We start from the raw sequence: 18,669 nt of genomic DNA, 5'->3' as shown, positions 1-18,669 counted from the left end.
TTTCCCCATTTGTAAAATGGGGGCATTAATTATGGCCTTATAGTACTATGGCAAGAATTAAGTGAGTTAACACAGATAAACATTTAGAATAGTGCCTACACATTAAAAGTGCTAAGAATGAGCTATTATTAGATCAAACCTTATGAAACTGCCAATATTCAAATATTTTGACCTACAAACACAAATGCATTCAATCTAACATTGTTGTCATTATTCTATCATGCCAGCCAAGGCTGAGGGCCAGAATGGTCGAGGGCCCCTGCTACCATGAAGAGCCTTGGTCCAGCTCTGCTAGAAGCTCTCATTTCAAGCAGCCCTTGGGTCCCCAACGACGCAGCCATCCTGCCCCTAAAGCACTGGGCACACATGTGCCTCTTAACGTGATCCTCCATCAGTTTTTGGTTCCCTCTCCCAGCCAGTGGCCCCAGACAACTGCTTGCCCAGGGAGAAGTAGGTATCCTTCCTTTCCCCACAGCTGGGACCCTGTCATTTGCCCCGCATACTCGATGCCCCCTCTCCAGCCCAGTTTGTTCATCCAGCTTGGCAGTTTCACCCCAGATAAACCTAGCATGGTCTACTCATTCAGTTAAAACTATCTGATTAGAAACTTGGGTTTTTTAAGTTCTGTCTTCACTGCTCCCTGGACTCAGGAGTACACTGCAGGTAGTAATAATATTAATGATAATAAGCTCACTGTTTTGAGGGCTATTTGCCAAGTATACCATTCTAATTGCTTCACATGTATAATTTGTGTAATCTCCTAACAGCCCTAGGAGGTAGGTACTATTATCCCCATTTTATAGATAGGAAAACTGAGGCACAGAGAGTGCCAAGTTACTTGCTTACAGCTGCATGCCTGAAAAGTGGCAGAGCTAGGATTTGACCCCAGGCAGTCCAGCTCCAAAGACCACGGTTTAACCACTGTACTACTCTGCACAGTCCTCAGTTTTAGTAAGAAGGTGGCTGCTTCCCCTCTGGAACCCCTTCACTGGCTCCCCTTACATCTGGCTCTTCTTCCCTTCTCTTTAAGGGTCACAAGTGGCTGTTCTGCTGAAACTGCCACGACTCCCGCTTTTATTTCTGCAACCAGTTCACTTGGTTTTTCTTTGAGTCACTTACTGCAGCTTTCAGTCCTGAAACTTCTCTCCCAGGCTACGCCTGTTTGGCTTTCTACCATACCCGTGTTCATTTACAGAGCTTCCTTCCCAGTAAGTTAATCATAAGCAGCCTTTTGGCAGCGAGGATGCACGTGCCTACCTTCTCCGCAAAGGTCGTGTCCAACAGCTCACTCCCTACACGATGCTCCTGCGCCCTGTTCCTCACACCCCTGCCACGGCCTCTGTCTCACATTTGTCCTTTTATTATTCACAGAATTTCAGAACTGTGGGGGGTGGGAGGAACTTTGCAGATTATCCAGTTTAATCGCCCCATTCTATTTTGTCTAAAAGAGGTCAGACTCCCTCGTGAGTAGGATAAACTGAAGTTGTTCTGTGGGTTATCACCAAAAGACCTCAAACCCATCAGATGATCAAACATGCTGCCCAGTACGGAACCCCTCCATGGTTGACACAGTTGTAAAGTTACAGAGTATTGTCCTCTGCTGTGCCGAGACCGTGAGTTGCTAAAAGCTGTTCCGGGAGTGACCTCCAGCTCCCCGAGCTAACGTGCGAAGCACTCTGATCACACGCGGCGAGGCTCTCTGGCCGGGCCTGTGATAACTGAATTAGACTTCTGCTCCCCATATCCTGCTCCCCTCAGCCACGTTATCAAAATCGATAGCTCGCCCGGCACACAGCCACTCCGGCCCCGGGGCCTCATCTGTCCTAGGATGTCACACATGCTGCTCGTTGCGCGGCCGTGTTCTCAATCAGCAGGCTGCAGCCGCGGCGCCACAACTAGCGCCTCCTCACGGAGGTCACCCCGTCCACTCTCCCTTTTCCTCCGCAGCCCTCGCTTGGGCAAGGCGGGCCCTGGTTACCCATCGTCTGCTGAACAGGCTTCTACTCTGTCACTTCCTACCACCAAGTTCAGAGTGGGACTGCTCAGGGCCACACAGAGATGCCACTGCTCTTGAGAACACCTGTGTTATCAGTCAGAACTTAGAAAAACATTCAACCTTCTCTGGCTTTTTTTTCCTGCTTTTAAAAGAAATATATACCCATCAAAAACAAACAAACAAACAAACAAACAAACCCCTCAGTTCAGAAATGTACAAAGTGTAAACACAGAAGCCCCCAACTCCCACCCCCAGATAGTGACCGCAAACAACCTTCAGGCTATTCTCTCTGAAGACCACAGAGCTGAGCAGTCTCTCTCCTCCATCCTTGTTCCCCCTCCCACCAGCTAACACAGGCCCTTCCTGAGCTTTCTCAGAGGGACTCAGCAGCACCCCCCAGGGTGTCCAGGACGCTGTACTCTCAGGCCTTGTCCCCTCTCAGCCTCCCCTGTTCTCTGGCCCCTTCATGTGGGAGTGTGCCAGGGATCGGGCCCTGGTCCTCTTCTCTGTCTACACTCACTTCCTCAGGGATCTCATCCGGAGTCCTGGCTTTAAGGAGCACCTAGCCAAAGGCTCCTGAATGTATAGGTCCAGTCCAGACCTCTCTTTTGAACTCCAGACTCATTAGATTTGTTTGCCTTGTCTCCATTTGGATGTCCAATGGCATTTCAAATTCAACATGCCCAAACCAACTCCTGATTTTCCTCCAAAAACCTGCTCCTCCTACAGCCTTCTCCGTAACCCGTACAGCCATCCGGACTCATCCCTTCCTGTCATGCTCTACATCCACTTTGTCAAGAAATCCTGTCGGCTTTACTTACAAAACAGATCCAAAATCTGGCCGCTCCTCACACCTCCACTGTCACCATCCAGGTGCAAGCCACCTCGGGTCTCCCCGGGAAGACTGCAACAGCATCCTGGGCGGCCTCTCTGCTTCCACCCTGGCCCACACCTGCCGTCTACACGTCTACACAGAAGCCAGAGCGATCCTGTTACAACGTAAGTCAGATCACGTCCCTCCTCTGCTCAAGCCTCTCTTGTAGATCTCCTCCCACCCAGTAAAACCAGACTCCTTACAATGGCTACAAAGTCCTCTGTGATCTGGGTCCCTGTGACTTCTCCGACCTCCCCTCTTCCTCCCCCTGGATCAGTTTGCTCCAGGCCGCGCTGATCACCGTCACGATCCCCTCATCAGCCCGGCCATGTCACTGCTAAGCCCTTGGCACGGGCTGCTCCCTCTGCCCAGACGCTCCTCCCCCAGATGTCCGCGTGGCCCGTGCCCTCACCCTCCTCCAGCCTTTGCTCAAGTGTCACCTTCTCAGGGAGCCTATCCTGACTGCTTTACTGGAAACCGCAAACTGCCCGTTCTCTACCACCTAATAAGCCCTTTACCCTGCTCTACTTTCAAAAAATATATTTCTGATCACCTTTAACACTCTTTTAAATTTACTATTTACTGTGCTTTTGTTTATTATATGTCTCCCCCAACTCATATGTAAGCTCTATGGAGCACAGAGACCTCTGTCTGCTTCACTTCCTGATATACCCTATGCCTTCGACCAGTGCCTCACTCGGCCGGCATTCAACACATGCTTGTCAGCGAACGAGCAAGAGCTCTCTCGGGCCTGCCAGGCACTCTGCGGCCTTGCTGGCACAAAGACCCTTTTATACCAAAGAACTCTGGGCCCCAGAGACTTCCTGCCAACTGGAAGGGGCAACCTCTTCCGAGCACCCTTCCTATTCCCATTCCCTGCTGTGGCACCTTCTGTCTGCAGAGCTCCTCTAAGGGGCTGACTCCCATTCTGATTTCATTCCGAGCCCAGGCTGAGCTCTTGGCCACTCACCTGGAAATCTTCCTCATCCAAGATCTCTTTCCTCCACTTGATCAAGAAGGCTGCACACACATACAGATGAAAGTGGGAGAACCCTTCTGGTTCAGACTGGGAAGCAAAGAACAGAGTTAGGTCTCCAGCCCCTGACAAGGATCCAGCTCTGGTCCTCTCAGTTCCAATCCCTCTGGAGGCTGGGAGAGCAGTACCATACCCCGCCGCGGCCGGGCGCACAGAAGCACGGGAAGATTTAGCAAAGCCCCTGCCCCTGAGGCTAAGGCAGACACAGCAGTGGAGAGGAGGTGGGGGAACTTCCGAGCGGCCACACTCCACACCAGGGCAGGAGCTGGGCCCTCGGGCAGCGTGGTGTGGAGAGGTCAGCGGATCCCTTCTTACCTGGTACGTGTCCCACAGGCGGATGGTGCAGCGAAGAGGAAGCTCCCGCATAAGCAGGTTGTTCATCCAACGAAAGGCAAACTGCAGGTACTCGACCTCGTACCTCCTGAAGTGATTATGCACCTGCTCTGAAACAGGAAGCGTCATTGGCCCCAGGGGCAGAAGCTAGGGGGTTGGACTCTGAAAGGGTCACAGGAACCAAAAGGGCAGATTCCACTTCTTGCGACCCCCTCCAGACAGAGGGGGCAGACAGGCCCCTGCTTGCTTCCATCAGCCCAGCCCGGCACGCATAACTATTTCAACACCCACAGCAGTGTTCTGGGCCCCCCTTTCCTTCGCAGGGCTGCTCCGGCCGCAAAGCAGGAGGCGTACGGTTCGCTTGGCAGTTTGACCTTATCACTCATTGGAGAAGGAGCCGGGATGGAAGTGGACCTTGGAGGTCACCTTGGCCGTCCCCTTCCAGTGGGGAGTCCTTCTTCAGCATCCCCGACAGACGGCAGCCAGCAGGGACTTAACCGCTGCCTGCCGTGAGACGGGCTCCCCGAGCTGCTCCAGGGCGGCCTTTGCCACTGACGTGTGAAGCGACGCACCAGAAAGCGCTTCGTCACATCCAACAGAGACCAGCCACGGCCTACATCGCCCTCTGGCGTCCGTGTGGCCTTCTGGGCCAGGCCCAAACACACCTGACTCCTGCTCTACCTGACAGCCCTTCAGATAATGCTTAAAAGGATTGTTTTTTTTAAATCATTGTCCTCCTTAGCTTCCTAATCCATAAAATGAGGATAATCATTCACACCTCAGAGGGTTTTCAGGAAGATAAAATGAGAAAATACAAATGAAGTGCTTACAATGACACCTGGCATGTGGTAAATATTTTAATACAGTGCTTGAAAGAAGAACTATGAACAATGGTTATTTCTGGGGAGTAGAATTTAAGGAATGGGGAGGATTTCTACTTTTAATTTCATGTTTTTCTGAATTGTTTAAATTTTTGTAATAAGAAGGTGTTCTTTCTATAAGGCAAAGAAACAATATATACATATATTTAAGAGTCTACCATCCTGAAGTACTAAAGATTTATTTATCTGGTATTTGTAAGGGCAGAAAAAACAACGATAGGACAGACGGTGGCAGAAACCACAGCCTCTGCCCTCTGGAACCTGACTGGTGACCAGCCCCGGCACCGGCTTGGCCCAGGCAAGGGGAGCAGCACCCGCGCGGGCTCTAGGTGAGGGACGCCGGCAGCCTGCACCGTGGGGGTGACAGCTGGGCCAGGGTGACAAGACACAGAGAAAAAATATCCCACACGTGACCTGTGTGAAACAGCCGTGAATGGACAAATGAGACTGGAAGATTGAAACCCCAAGTCATAAAGGAAGCCGAGTGGGTGGACAGATCAAGGAAGGTTTTCGTGAAGAGCACCTGGGAAAGAAGAGAGAAAGATAGACAGCTTCTGTGTGGGGGATGGGGTGCGGGCATAAAGGCTCTGCTTGGGTGGAGGAGGAAAACCAGGACGTGACACTGGTCAGTGGTGTGGTAGCGGGTAGGGTCCTGAGGAAGCTGCCGCCACGCACGGGTGCTGGAGATCCATCCCCCCGTGAGACAGCCTCACCGTCAGTTCCGCGTGCTCCACGTGACACTTAATGCCGACTTCTCTCCCTTCTCTCAGTTTTTCCCTCCGTCTGCAGTAGAGCTTCCCTAGTTGCCTTTTATTTTTTTATTTTTATTTGTTTCCTTTTTTTCCCAAAAGGTGGTGAAGAATCAAGTTGCCTTTCAGTTCTAACATTCCATGATTCCAGGCCAAAGGCAAAGAATTCCCGTAAGGCTCCGGTTCCTCCACGACATCTGCTTCAGGAAGAGCCGCATCTCAATCTCCCCAGCACAAACAAGTCACAGGGAGAGACAGAAAGTCCTGCCGCGGCGTCAGGCAGACCGGAGGACCCAGGACCCAGCCCGGGAGCTCTGAGTGCCATCGTCACATGAAGGACAAGGCCGACTACCGACCCGAGGCTAAGCAACGGAGAGCTGCAGCAGGTGTGAGAGCAGAGGAGGGACCTGACCAGAGCAGTGCTTTAGGAAGACGCAGCTGCATGACAGATAGTCTGGAAGAGGAAAGAATATGGAGGAGGCAAGTCCTTCTAGGAGGAAGCTGCAGAAATCTAGGCATGGCTGCACCCAAGCTGCGGCTAGAGAAATGGACAAGGAGTGAACTGAGGAGATGCTGACAGAAGTGACAGAACTTGGAAGCAGAAACCAAGGGGAAAGAAGAACCTGAGATGGCAGCGGCGCCCCCGCCCCGCTTCCCGCTGAGACGTGACGGGAAGCGTGCTGGAGCTGCCGGCAGCACTGAGCGCGCTGGAGAGGGCCACGGCTGGGAAGGAGCTGAGGAGAGGACCCGCGAGCGTAACCGGCTCAGCTGAGAATCATACCGTGCCACTGCGAGGAACTCCGCTCCCTCTGAACCTACCATCGATCCGGCTCACAAGCTCTTCCAGCGCCTTGACCTTCTTCTGGATCCCTGGTTGTGCAAAGGTGTAGTTATCCTGCAAATGACACAGAGCCCAGGATGAAGAGGACTCCAAACGGTTGTGCCATCGCCCCTCACGTTCGCTGAGATGTGTTTAAAGGCACAGGCTCTCTTCCAAACCCAATGCCAAAGGCCAGTGACAGTGTTCTGGGAAACAAAGGACTCTACAGGACAACAGAGTGGGGGAAAGCCTAGGGGAGTCCTGCGCTGTGGAAGCCAAGCCCACATGGCTCGGGGTGCACAGCAGAAAGGAGGGGCCTGCTCTGATGACAAAGCCAGGGCGATGTGGAGATTTTGTCAGACTCCAAGACACACCAGACCATCGCTGTCCGGAAGCTATAAAGCTAATGAAGAGACCAAAAGGAGGCAGAGCCACAGTGGTGGGTGGCCCTGCCTGGCACAGAAGGGCAATGAGGAAACGGAAGCCTGCAGGGAGCCTGGACCACGGTGCCATGAGGGCGGAAGCAGCTCACCTGGATCCCGTCCAGCAGCTTACTCATGCACCAAAAGCTGTCGGCCTCGATGCTTCGCAGCATGTCCTGAGACAAGTTGGTCACGTCGAAGTTCTCCACATCCTCTTCTGTAAAACAAAAGGTGAAGAGATTCCAGGGTCTTGTCTACAAATGGAGAGAGAAAAGATAGAGTCTAGTGTCTTTAACAGGGTCCTTAAGGCCAGGTGAGAATCGGGCTAACCTGATGTCAAGGAACAGGGACCTGCCTCTCTACTCCCCCAGTCAGGTGGACAAATGTCACAGGCAGGTTCTTGAGGATCTCATTACAACTCCAACAGGACATTTCTCACACCAATCCCATTGGATCCAACATATCTTTCTCTTCCTCTGCATTTGTTCCTTTGGTTTTAGAAAATGATACTTCAGCCTCATGTTCAATGAGCTATACCCAGCTTCCTGGAGATGGTCTGGAAACCTTCCATTTCATTTCAGTGAGCTGTCTGGCATGCTCACACTTCTACATAGTAAGAGCAGCTGGGATCAAGGAGCCCCCAGAGTTCATTTCAAAGATGGACCCTCAAATTCCGACAAGGCAGATAACGGTCTCGCCTCTCAGAAGTGAAGGCATGTGTGTGAAAGAAGATTAACTACGCCTGTGGGTGCTTCTAGAACATAATTCCACCAAGCTGGTATTTCCTGAGATGGGCTCTGCAAAACATCAATCCTATGGGATACTCAAGAAAAAAGGGGTTCCACGGACAAATATGGCTGAGAAACGTTGTGTTATGTATGCCCATCGTGGAGATTCACACGGATTATAGCATACAAAAGGATTTGGGAAGTTATAAGAAATTCTGCATTAAGTAAATCCGCTTAACTTTGTTTATCCAGCATTTCCCAAGCTTACCCAAGCTTATTTAGCTATGGAATCTTTTTTAAAGAGGACTATCTACTGGCTTCTCAGGGAAACCCCACACTGAGTAACAGCAGCCAGAAGCCATCTGGTCTGAGATGCCAGTGAGGAGTGTTAGCGGCCCTCAAGAAACCTCAAGGAAAAGGCCCTTGTTTAGCTCTCCCCTCCTGCCACAAAGACGTCAAGTAGAAAGAAGGACTCTCCTTGCCCAACAGGACCAGCCACCGCATGCCTGTCAGAGGCCACACATTGAAACAAACAGTCAGGCCCTGGAGTTCTGCGCCAAAGATAGCTTTTCTCCTTAGACCCACAAGCCCTGTTTCAAAAACAGGCTGTTCCCTGCAGTTTGTGCAACAGAGAGACAAAATGTATTCAGAGCCCAGCCTTTTCATTTTTAAGAATTATTACTAAGATTTATATCTGAACCTCCTTATGACAACAAGTAACAACTCTCAGATTCTCATCCTGTTTAAAGAGCCATTTTTTATGGACATCAAAGGCTGTTAAAAAAAAAAAAAAAAGCCTTTTTGAGAGGGGGTGGGTCGCTTTGTCAGAAGAGCCATGACCCTGAAAATGACCTAAAACTTCAACGTGAAGGACAGCCGCAGTTGATGTATACATCTAAAGTGCTAATCACAGTGCCTGGCACACAGTGGGTACAATATAGTTATTTCAGATGAAGTTTATTAGGAATTTGTAATGACATAAAATAGCATGTCACAGTGTTAAGGGGAAAAGAGCAAGGTATAGAATTATTTATGATATACTTTCAACTACTGTACATACAATATTTATATGTGTTTATATAAGCACAGGGGAAAGACAAAATTTCACAGGGTTTATAGTGTTTATTCACCAGGTGGTAGGAATAAAGGATTTTATTTTCTTTAAGCTTTATTGGACTTTTAAAAATTTCTATAATAAGCATAATTTTTATAGTCAGGAAAAAATGTACACTATTTTAGGAAAAAACAGCCACAATCGACTATACTTGCTTTTCATCACCAAAAAAGAATGAAGATTTTGTAAAATAACACTAAGCTTAGAGAAACTAAAAATTCAGATAACATATAAAGGTCCATTTGAAAAATCACATTTTTTAAAAAACCCTTCCAGGAAATATCATTTTCTTTTTTTCCCTACCTTAAACATTATACATACACACATATGATCCAGGTAAATGATACTGGGCTATCCACCTCCCATTTCTAAGGTCTGTGTTGCTGTGTGGTGTGCTCCCACCACGCTTTATCGACCCTTTCCCCCAGGGATGGGGAACCGGGTCGCCTCCAACTGTCAAGCCCACAAACGGTGCCCCGAGGCATCGTCCCGTCTGAGAAGCACTCTGGGTCACAGGCTCGGGCAGACTACTCTCCAGGACCAGCCTCACAACAGTGCTCCAGGAAGGGGTGGCTTTTCCTTGTCAGTGGGCACGGCTGCTCGCACGGACCCATCCTAAGCCACAGCTCCCTCTTTGTGAAAATAGGGTTGCAAGAAAAAAGTATGCAGACTACTTGGGCCCCAGGGGGGAAGAAAGTAAAACCCACAAGGAAGGCTCAAGACAAAAACCACCACGCCGTGTCTCATACACATTTCCCAAAAGAAGACCAGAGCTCCATAATAATTTGACGGGTCTTTTCCAACCTAGGCATTCTAGATTCCAGAACATTGCCATGGAAATGCAAGCAGGATTGGACACTACACACCACAGAGCAACAAGGGAGAAAAGCCTGAGTCCCTGAGGACAATAGGAACACAGCTGTCCCATCAGCCCTGGCCACCTATGGCTTATTTGTCAGACGGAATAATATGCGGTTAAGAGCAGACTCTGGAGCCAGACTGTGGAGCTCAAAACCTGGCTGTCACCCAACAGCTACGTGATCTCATCTTTAGTGCCTCAGTTCCTCATCTGTTAGAGTGGCAACATCAGCGCCAGTGTCACAGGATATGGTAAGGATTAAATAATTAATATATGAAAAGTGCTAGCGACAGCGTGTGGCATAAAATAAGCATTATGTAAATGTCAGCTGGCATTATTTTTATTGTTATTATTACTATAAAAGGAACAAATACACTTCTATCTTATTTAAGCCACTGGTATTTTGGATCTCTGTTATTTGCAGCCAACCCCAATCCTAACCAATAATACTTACACCCAGAGCATACACTGAAAATAAGTCAATTTCCAGTTTTCCACTTCTGCCTTTTGGTCTTAAGGGGAAAACGTGACTGGCGACATGAGTGCCTGGGTTGGTAAGATGCCACGCTCAGCCACTGTACCAATTCCAGACCTTTCGCTGTCCAGGAAGCAGAGACGAGGTGCTGAACTCTATCTGGGGGCCTGGAGTCGGGGGCTATCTGCCCATTATCCCTCTGTTTTCGCAGACAGTGAGATAGCTCACCAGCATCTCAGAGAGCGGGAGGGAGAGTTTAGTTCTATTTTGCTGCCTGCTGGGAGGATAAAATTCAAACATTCAGTCAAAGCTGAGAGCCGCGTGTACCAGCAGAAAGCCATGAAGAAAGGAAAGAGCAAATGCTCTCTGAAGGGCTGCATTCAGCATAAACAATCTGTTCCGAAGGGTCATTAAGCGTCCACTTGAGGAAATTCAACATATAATTGAAGCTGAAACAGGAAACCATGCCAGCAGCGTCGTCTCGAGTGAGGACAACGTCTTTGGTTGTCATGACAGAGCACACAGCAGCCAGGACTCAGACAGGAGGGAACAAGGTTTTAAGGGATATTTTATGGCTATTTTTAAGAGGCAAAGCATCTGAAAGAGGAAACCCAGAAGCTCTTTATAAAAATCAAATTGCCCACTCTGGGCTTGACAAAGAACATGCCCGTTTATTAGCTGATAAAATACACTTGAGTGGCGGCTCCTGTCAACTGTTTATTTTTCGGAGAACTCTGAGTCCTGGGCCTAAAATCAGCTTGATATATGCCTCAAAAACTCCCCAACAGCCTTGGGAAGAATTGTTTTTGCCTAAACTGATGAGAATAACTTGTCTATTCACTGCTCTAAGGCATTTCCCAGGAACCATCTGTGATCCCAGGGCAATTTCTAGATTTTGTGATTTGGTAGGTCAGAATGATTCAGCCTCCGCTGCAGATGGCCTCCCTATTTTCTAAAAGCTTCTGGTTTACCTGATTCATGCCTTTGTTTTTATTTTATTTTTAAAGTTGGACTCATAAGAATACCTTGCATAATATTTTCTGATCACAAAAGTAAACTGAGAAGAAGAAAAAATCTTTTTGATCATAAAGAACTCCATAAAACAGAAACTTAAACGTTTCATCCATAAAGTTTTAAGAAAAGTGTTAAGGAATCTATCTAATCACGCCTATGTGATAATTTTTCAGTGGTTCTAGTGCTATATAAAGGTATTGTTGGGTGTAATTCATCTGGTATTTTCAGGCAAGTACTTGATGGCAGCAGCCAAGGTGACAACGCCACCGCAGACGTAGAGAGGGCACAGAGGCCACTCGGTTAAACCAGGGGAAGCCAAACCACCCGACAAGAAAGGAAAGTTGGTCTCTGAGGAGGAGATGTTCGCTCCGGAGAGATGGTTGGAGGAAAGACTTATTCTGAGGTTCCCACGGAGGAGAGAGCACTGGGCGGCGGTTCTTTTGATGAGGCCCGTGTTTCCGACCGTCGGAGATGTTCTGCTGAGAAGATGCAGGTAGGAGCTGACCATACAGCCCTTCCTGACACCGTGCCTGTCAATCAGGGTGGTGACTACTGACTTGGAATGACACATGAACTCTGGCCGCTCACTGTCGGGTAGCCTGGGTGTACGTGTCAAGATACCCAGGTTAAAATTAATTTTAAAAACCAATACGCCACCAACTTTTCTCTATTTCCCTTAGGTTTCTGTATTACTTTTGTTTAGCAAACAGTAGTTGCCACTGCTTCAGTCTTTGCTCTGGCTATAGGACCCCAGATTACATGAGCCCAAACCACGTGTATTTGGGTGACGGGGCAAAGGAAGAGCAAGGTCCAGCACACACTGACCTTCTAGGACTTGCCCCAAACCTCCCGCAGTGATGGGCAGCGTGTCACCAAGAAGCTGGATGTGAACAGGCTCTGGGAGGGTCCTGGGCCCCCAGTGTCAATGTCGGCTGCTCACAGAGGCTCCACATCTAGGCTCAAACATCTTGAATATGTTGGCTATCTCAACTTCTCCTCTGCTACGATTTCTCACTCCTGGAGTCAGATGACACCACTCAACTCACCGCCCAGGAGAGGAGTGGGCTAAGCTTTCTAGTCCCAGAGATGACAAGCCACAACTTGCCCTTGGAGAACTCACCTCCTATCCTGACAGGAAATCCAGCATTGGACATCGTCACACACACACACACACACACACACACACACACACACACACACTGTTCTCAAGGGTCAGCTTAAAGCAGCTTGGTTCGCCGCTCTGGCTGGGCTTTCTCTACACACGTCTGTTGCTGGGAGGAGCCTCAATATTCTTCAACTGCCTATCACACGAGGCCGCCTCATCCAAGAAGATGGGGCCAGGAAGCATGTTGAGGAAAGGGTTAGATTCCCAAACAGCGGCTGCTAAAAATTCAGCATCAACCCCAACCCCAACTCCCTCCAAGCCAACCGCATTAAAATGGAAAATTCTTACTGTGTGATTCAATTTAGATAAAGTTTAGAAATAGGCAAAGCTAATCGAGGTGTTAGAAGTCAGTGAAGTAGTTACCCTTGCAGGGGCAGGCGGGGAGAGGACAGGGGTAGGGACTGGAAGGGAACACAGGAGGACTTCTGAAGTCCTACAAACATTCCATGTCTTGATGTGGGCGCTGGTTATTTTGGGGAAGTTCATCAAGCTGTGCATGTATAACAGGTGCACTTTTCTAAGTGTATGTTATAATTCAATATAAAGTTCATATTTAAAAAATCAAAGGCATGTCTTCTTGAGACAGTAATGAAAACCCCCACTCTGATGGAAGTGTGTCCAGTTTCACCTTTGGCCTCAACACCTGGTCAGACAGAGAAGAACAGGATGGGCAGAGCTGCCGTCACACGCAAAGAGTCAGAAAAGAGATGGAGAACAAGGCCTCCCGGGAACTGGGAGCACGGACGTGGAGCTTACACCACAGCAGCCCAGGAGCAAGACACGGCAGCGGTACCCAGGCATGTGGGAGTTCCTAGCAGAGACTCCTTTTCTGGGAGAATCTGAGTGTTAACTATTAAAAACTAACCTCACGGCTCGCCTCCTCCCCTCCTTCAGGACTTTGCCCAGACGTCATCTCGTCAGTGTGACCCTGGCTCGCCACCTTGTTTAAAACCCGCCTCCTGTTCCCAGCCTTGCCAACATGGCATATTCAATTCCTTCCTTCCTACTTTATTTTTATCTATACACTTACCACATTCTAACAAATACCTATTGTTTTCAATTTATCTTGTTTCTGCCCACCAGAATTTAAACGAAGAAAGGGATTTCTGAAAGGCATAATTTATACATAGTAAACCGCACATACGTGCACAGCTCTGCGAGTTGCGGTGAGTACCCACATCTATGGCAGAAACTGTCTCAGTCCAGACAGAGGCTGCTTCCACCCCCCAGCAGAGTTTCCTTACGCCCGCGCCCAGCCAACCTCCCGCCACAGGCAAATTCTGTTCTCATTTCTATTGCCATAGATTAGCTTTGCTTATTTTTAACTCCATATAAATGGAATCATACAGTATGTACTTTTTTTTCTGGTCTTTGGCTTCTTTTGTCCAGCTGAATGGGTTCTGAGATTCTTCCACGTGGTTACATTTCTCAGTAGTACATTCCCGTTTCCTGCTCAGTGTTGTTCCACGGTATGAATAGCTGCTCTCCTGTTAACGGCCACCAGGGCTGTTTCCATTTTTGTCTGTATGAATGAAGCTGCTATGAATATTCTTACGTGGGTCTTGTGGGGGCCAGAAGCCTTCCTTTCCCTTGAATAAGTACCTAGAAGGAGAAGGCCGGGTTTTTTGTCTGCTTTGTTGTGGACGTGACCCAGTGCCCTGAGCGGCACCGCGCAGCGCAGGTGCTCAGCGATGCTCAGCGATGCTCACTGAATGAGTGCTGGTGTCCGCCGCCACCCTTAGGGGAGAAAGCTTTTGGCTACCTCAGCACAGTGTCAGAAAGGTGGGATCCACTGCCCTCCAGTGGCCAAGCCCAGCAAAGCTGTGCCAATTCCTGAGTATTCCGCAAAGTTATCACAGAACAGCGTTCGCTCATTCATGTGGACACGTGTGGGATGCCTAGTTTGGACACAAAACGAAGGCACTGGGAATATAAAGATGTTTCAAATAGTCACTGGCCTCAAAAAATCACTCCGTCTGGAGGCAGAGGGCAGGAGGGAAACACAGACAGTAACTGTGTGGTAAAGTCTACGGAAGAAACGCACAGAGCCATGGAAATAGCACTACCGGGAGGGAAGGGGTGGGGTATTTCAGAGAAGGCTCCCGGGAGGAAGGGCGCACAAGGATTAGCCCAGGGATAAAGAGATGATGCAGGACAAGGCTGTAGATTTAAAGTGTCAATTTTAGATTGCTGAGTTTGAGGGGTCAGGCAGGGAACAGATTACACAGGGCCTTGCATGTTGAGTCAGAGAACCCAGACTCTTAACCCGTAGGTGATGGGCCGCCGAGGAAGGGTTTTAGGTGGAGGAGCTGCATGGGCAGGTCTGTGTTTGCATGGTGTGGAACATGGGTTTGCAGGGGATAAATCCAGAGATGAGAAAACACGCTTGGCCGTCCCAGCAGTCCAGGCCTGACCAGCAGCAGTCACAGGGGGAATGCAGAGGGAGAAGTAGATTCAAGAAACACCTAAACATGAAATCAGAGCTTCGTAACTGATTGGATATGGAAGAGTGAGAAAAGAGAATCATGGACAATTCTTAGCATTTCTGACTTAAGTGACAGGAAACGATGTCGACTAAGAAAAAAAGGGTGGCTAGGCGAGGGGAGGAGTCAAACACTTGAGTGTGAGGAGCCTGTGGGCAGCAAAGATTGCCTGCGAATAACTCTTCTGTCCTTCCTCCTTGGTGATAGGGCCCCTATGGGGAATTGGTCCCCCTGGGATACTGTGTTTTTCTGCCTCACTTGTAGCTAGGTGTGTCCATGAGACTAAGTTCAGACAAAGGAGATTCAAGCGCCAATGTCATGCACAGGTCAAGGAAACATCCTTAAACAGGAGTATGCCTTGCTTCCTTTCCTCCTCCATGCTGGCTGGAATATAGATGTGATCGCTGGAACACAAACAACTATCTGGGATCGTAAGAAGGAAACCACATGCTGAAAAGGGCAGAACAATGAGAGAAAGGAGCCTGGAACCCTGATATCTTGAAGCATCATATAAGCAAGCTCTAGACTACTTATCTCTGGGCTTTTAACGTAAGAGAAATAAGCTTTTCTATCTTACTTAAGGCATTATTATTTTTTTTTTTTAAGAGAAATGGTCTCACTCTTGTCACCCAGGCTGGAGGGCAGTGGTGTGATCATAGCTCACTACAACCTCAAACTCCTGGGCTCAAACGATCCTCACACCTCAGCCTCCCAGGCAGCTAGGACTAAAAGTGCACGCCACTGCACTCGGCTAATTTTTCTATTTTTTTGTGGAGACAGGGTCTTACTGTGTTGCCCAGGCTGGTCTTGAACTCCTGGCCTCAAATGATCCTTCTACTTCAGCCTCCCAAAGTGCTGGGATTACAGGCATGAGCCACCACGCCTGGTCTTCAGGTGCTACTATTTGGGATTCCCTGTCACATGCAGCCAGGCTAATCCTAACTGATCACCTATGACATATCAGGTGGAAATGTCACCCAGGGAACTGGACACACGAGTCAGAGGTCAGGGAAAAGCTTCTGCTCTGGGAGTCCCCCTGCCATCATGCTTCTAGGTAAAATCTACAATGAAAATCCTACTGTGCTGTTTCCTGGAAAGGAAGAGAGAAAAAATTATTTGATAATTTCGGTTGCATTTTGTACTGAAAGAAATCACAAAACACCACTGTACTCTGAAAAAGGACACATCACAGCCCTGCTCTCTATGTGACTTCCTTATACGCATCACTTCAGCAGTTGCTGTTGAGTAGTTTATTTTGAGGATGACCACACTGTCAATTATGTTGGATCTTAACATGTTCAGAGTTAGATTGATAATATTGTCTAAATCCAGAAGTTCTTGGAGCTGAGAGTGAAGAGTAATACCATAGTCCAGAGACTTTGCCCCCCAGGGGAACCCTCTGCCACTGTCACCACTGGACCCAGACATGGCTGGCTTATGTGCAAAGGACCTGCTTTCATAGGAGCAGCCGACTTCAGCAGATGAAGAAGCTGCTTGGGGTCCAGGCTGGCTAAAGACAACTTCTCTGTCAACTCAGAGGGAAGTCACTGGATCTCCCTGTTTTCAAGTAATTTACAACAAACAGGACACAAAGTGGGAAGTAGGCTCGAATACTAATTTATAAAAGCAGTAAAGGTGATAGTGGGTAGATAAGGGAAAAGACATGAGAGAGGCCAAACAATGACCCAGTGGCACGTGGACTCCACAGCTCTCCTAGGGCAGATCTCCCACGCTGTGGTTCAGCGAGATGCGGCTGCCTGGGGAGACCGGCCCAGGATACGAGGGCAACTGCTGGCCTGTTCCACGGGAGAAAGACCTGAGGCCTCCGACACCAGGGAGAGTCATGCCAGAGGGGCCACAGCAAAAAGCCTTTTATGGCAGCTGCCTTATCAGGACACGGCACCATGAGAGAAATACAAAAGAGCAGCATTATTACCCAGACGAGAGAATTATCCTTGGCCACAACAATGCTGTATCTCTGTTCAAGAAAGGCCTTGATGCTGGGGAGAAGTCTGCATGCCTTGTTTCTTTAACACTTGATTTATATCCATCAATTGATGAATAGATAAATAAGATGTGGTATGTCCATTCAAAGAATATTTTGCCATACAAAACAATGATGTAGACATGTTACAACATGAATGAATCTTGTAACATTATGCTACCTGAAAGAAGCCAGACACAAAAGACCACATATTGTATAATTCCATTTATAGGAAATGTCCAGAATGGGGCAATCCATAGAGACAGAAGATTAGTGGTTGCCTAGGGGATGGGAGGCTTAGGGGTCATGGCTAAAGGGGACCGGGGCTCTTTTTGGTTTGATAAAAACTTCCTAAAATTGACTGTGGTGATAGTTACACAACTCTGTAAATATATTAAAACTACTGAAGTATATACTTTAAATGATGACTTGTACAGTATATGAATTACATCTCAATAAAGCTGTTACAAAAATACCTCTCAGAATTGATAAATTTATTGCAACTCTAATAAAAATTCTAAGAGGTTCCCTACCTCCTAAATTTGACAAGTTGATTTTAAAGTTCACCTGGATGAACGCGGAGGACATTATGCTAAGTGAAATAAGCCAGTTTACAGAAGGACAAACACTGCATGAATCCACTTACACGAGGCATCTAAATAGTCAAACTCATGGAAACAGTAGAATGGAAGTTGTCAGGGGCTGGGGGAAGGGAAACGGGAGCTGCTATTAGTAGGCACCAAGTTTCAGTGATGTAAGATGAATCCACTTTAGAGACCTGCTGGCCAACCTACGCCCACAGTTGACAATACTGTATTGTACACTTCAAAATTTGCTAAGAGGGTAGATCTCATGTTAAGTGTCCTTACCACAAATTAAAAGGTAAAAATAAAAAAATAATAAAGTTCATCTGGAAGAACAGTCAAGGCAACCTTTTTAAAAAGGATAATAAAAGAGACTGGCCCTGGAATTTAAAAGACAAAAACCCACTACAAAGCTTAAAAAATCTAAGCTGTGTGTGGTGCTTGGATAGGAATGAAGATACATGGAACAGAATAAAGAAGTAGAACCTGGAACCATGTAATTAAAGAACTTTATATAATATTATGAGGAGAGATTTCACATCCGTGAAAAAAGAATCTACTACTTATAAATGGTGTTGAAACAATTAGCTATCCAACTGGAATAGTGACTTTAATTCTCAACCCTCACGACACAGGAAAATAAATTACTTATGGAACTCAAAAAGCTAAATACAAAAACAAAGCATAAGAGTATTAGAAGAAAACATGGGAGAGCATTTCTGTAATCTTGGGTGGAAGAGAAAAGGCTTCTTAAACAAGATACCAAATTAAAAAACCCTGAAGGAGAAGATGTTTCCTTTGAGGTCTTCAGCACAGTTTGCAAGTACTTGTTTCCTGTTTGTGAGCTGCCCCACCAGACAGGATGCTCCAGGAGGGCAGGGCCCACATCTGCCTTTTTAGGCACGCTATCTCCTGGCACATAGTAATAGCTCAATAAATACTTGCCCAATAGACAGATTTGACTACACAAAAATTAGTAAGTTATATAAGGAGACAATAAACAAAGTTAAGAGATAAATGATGGCCTGGGGAAAAAATATTAGTTGGAACCATAAAAAATTCCCGTTTGGGGAGGGTACCAAAAATGGTTGAATATTAGCAATTTCATGTGATTCAACCTAATATTTTTAGCACATACCAGATGAAGGATGA

At 47.7% G+C, this 18,669-nt stretch overlaps 1 protein-coding gene across 1 annotated transcript in view; it reads right to left on the bottom strand.

The window, feature by feature from the left end:
- TBC1D22B (TBC1 domain family, member 22B) overlaps window positions 1-18,669 on the bottom strand; it is a 91,949-nt gene that overhangs the window by 14,795 nt on the left and 58,485 nt on the right. The window contains exons 9-12 of the mRNA XM_012646652.1: window positions 7,222-7,328; window positions 6,689-6,764; window positions 4,222-4,349; window positions 3,841-3,936 (exon numbers count right to left, since the gene is read on the bottom strand). Of these exons, the coding sequence (XP_012502106.1) occupies window positions 3,841-3,936; window positions 4,222-4,349; window positions 6,689-6,764; window positions 7,222-7,328 (407 nt within the window). The remainder of the gene's footprint in view (window positions 1-3,840; window positions 3,937-4,221; window positions 4,350-6,688; window positions 6,765-7,221; window positions 7,329-18,669) is intronic.

This window comes from Propithecus coquereli, unplaced genomic scaffold, assembly GCF_000956105.1.
Source record: "Propithecus coquereli isolate 6110/MARCELLA unplaced genomic scaffold, Pcoq_1.0 Scaffold248, whole genome shotgun sequence".
Taxonomy (NCBI): Eukaryota; Metazoa; Chordata; class Mammalia; order Primates; family Indriidae; genus Propithecus; species Propithecus coquereli.
The sequence above is the reverse complement of the archived record's forward strand: the minus strand, read 5'-3'. Positions and strand labels throughout refer to the sequence as shown.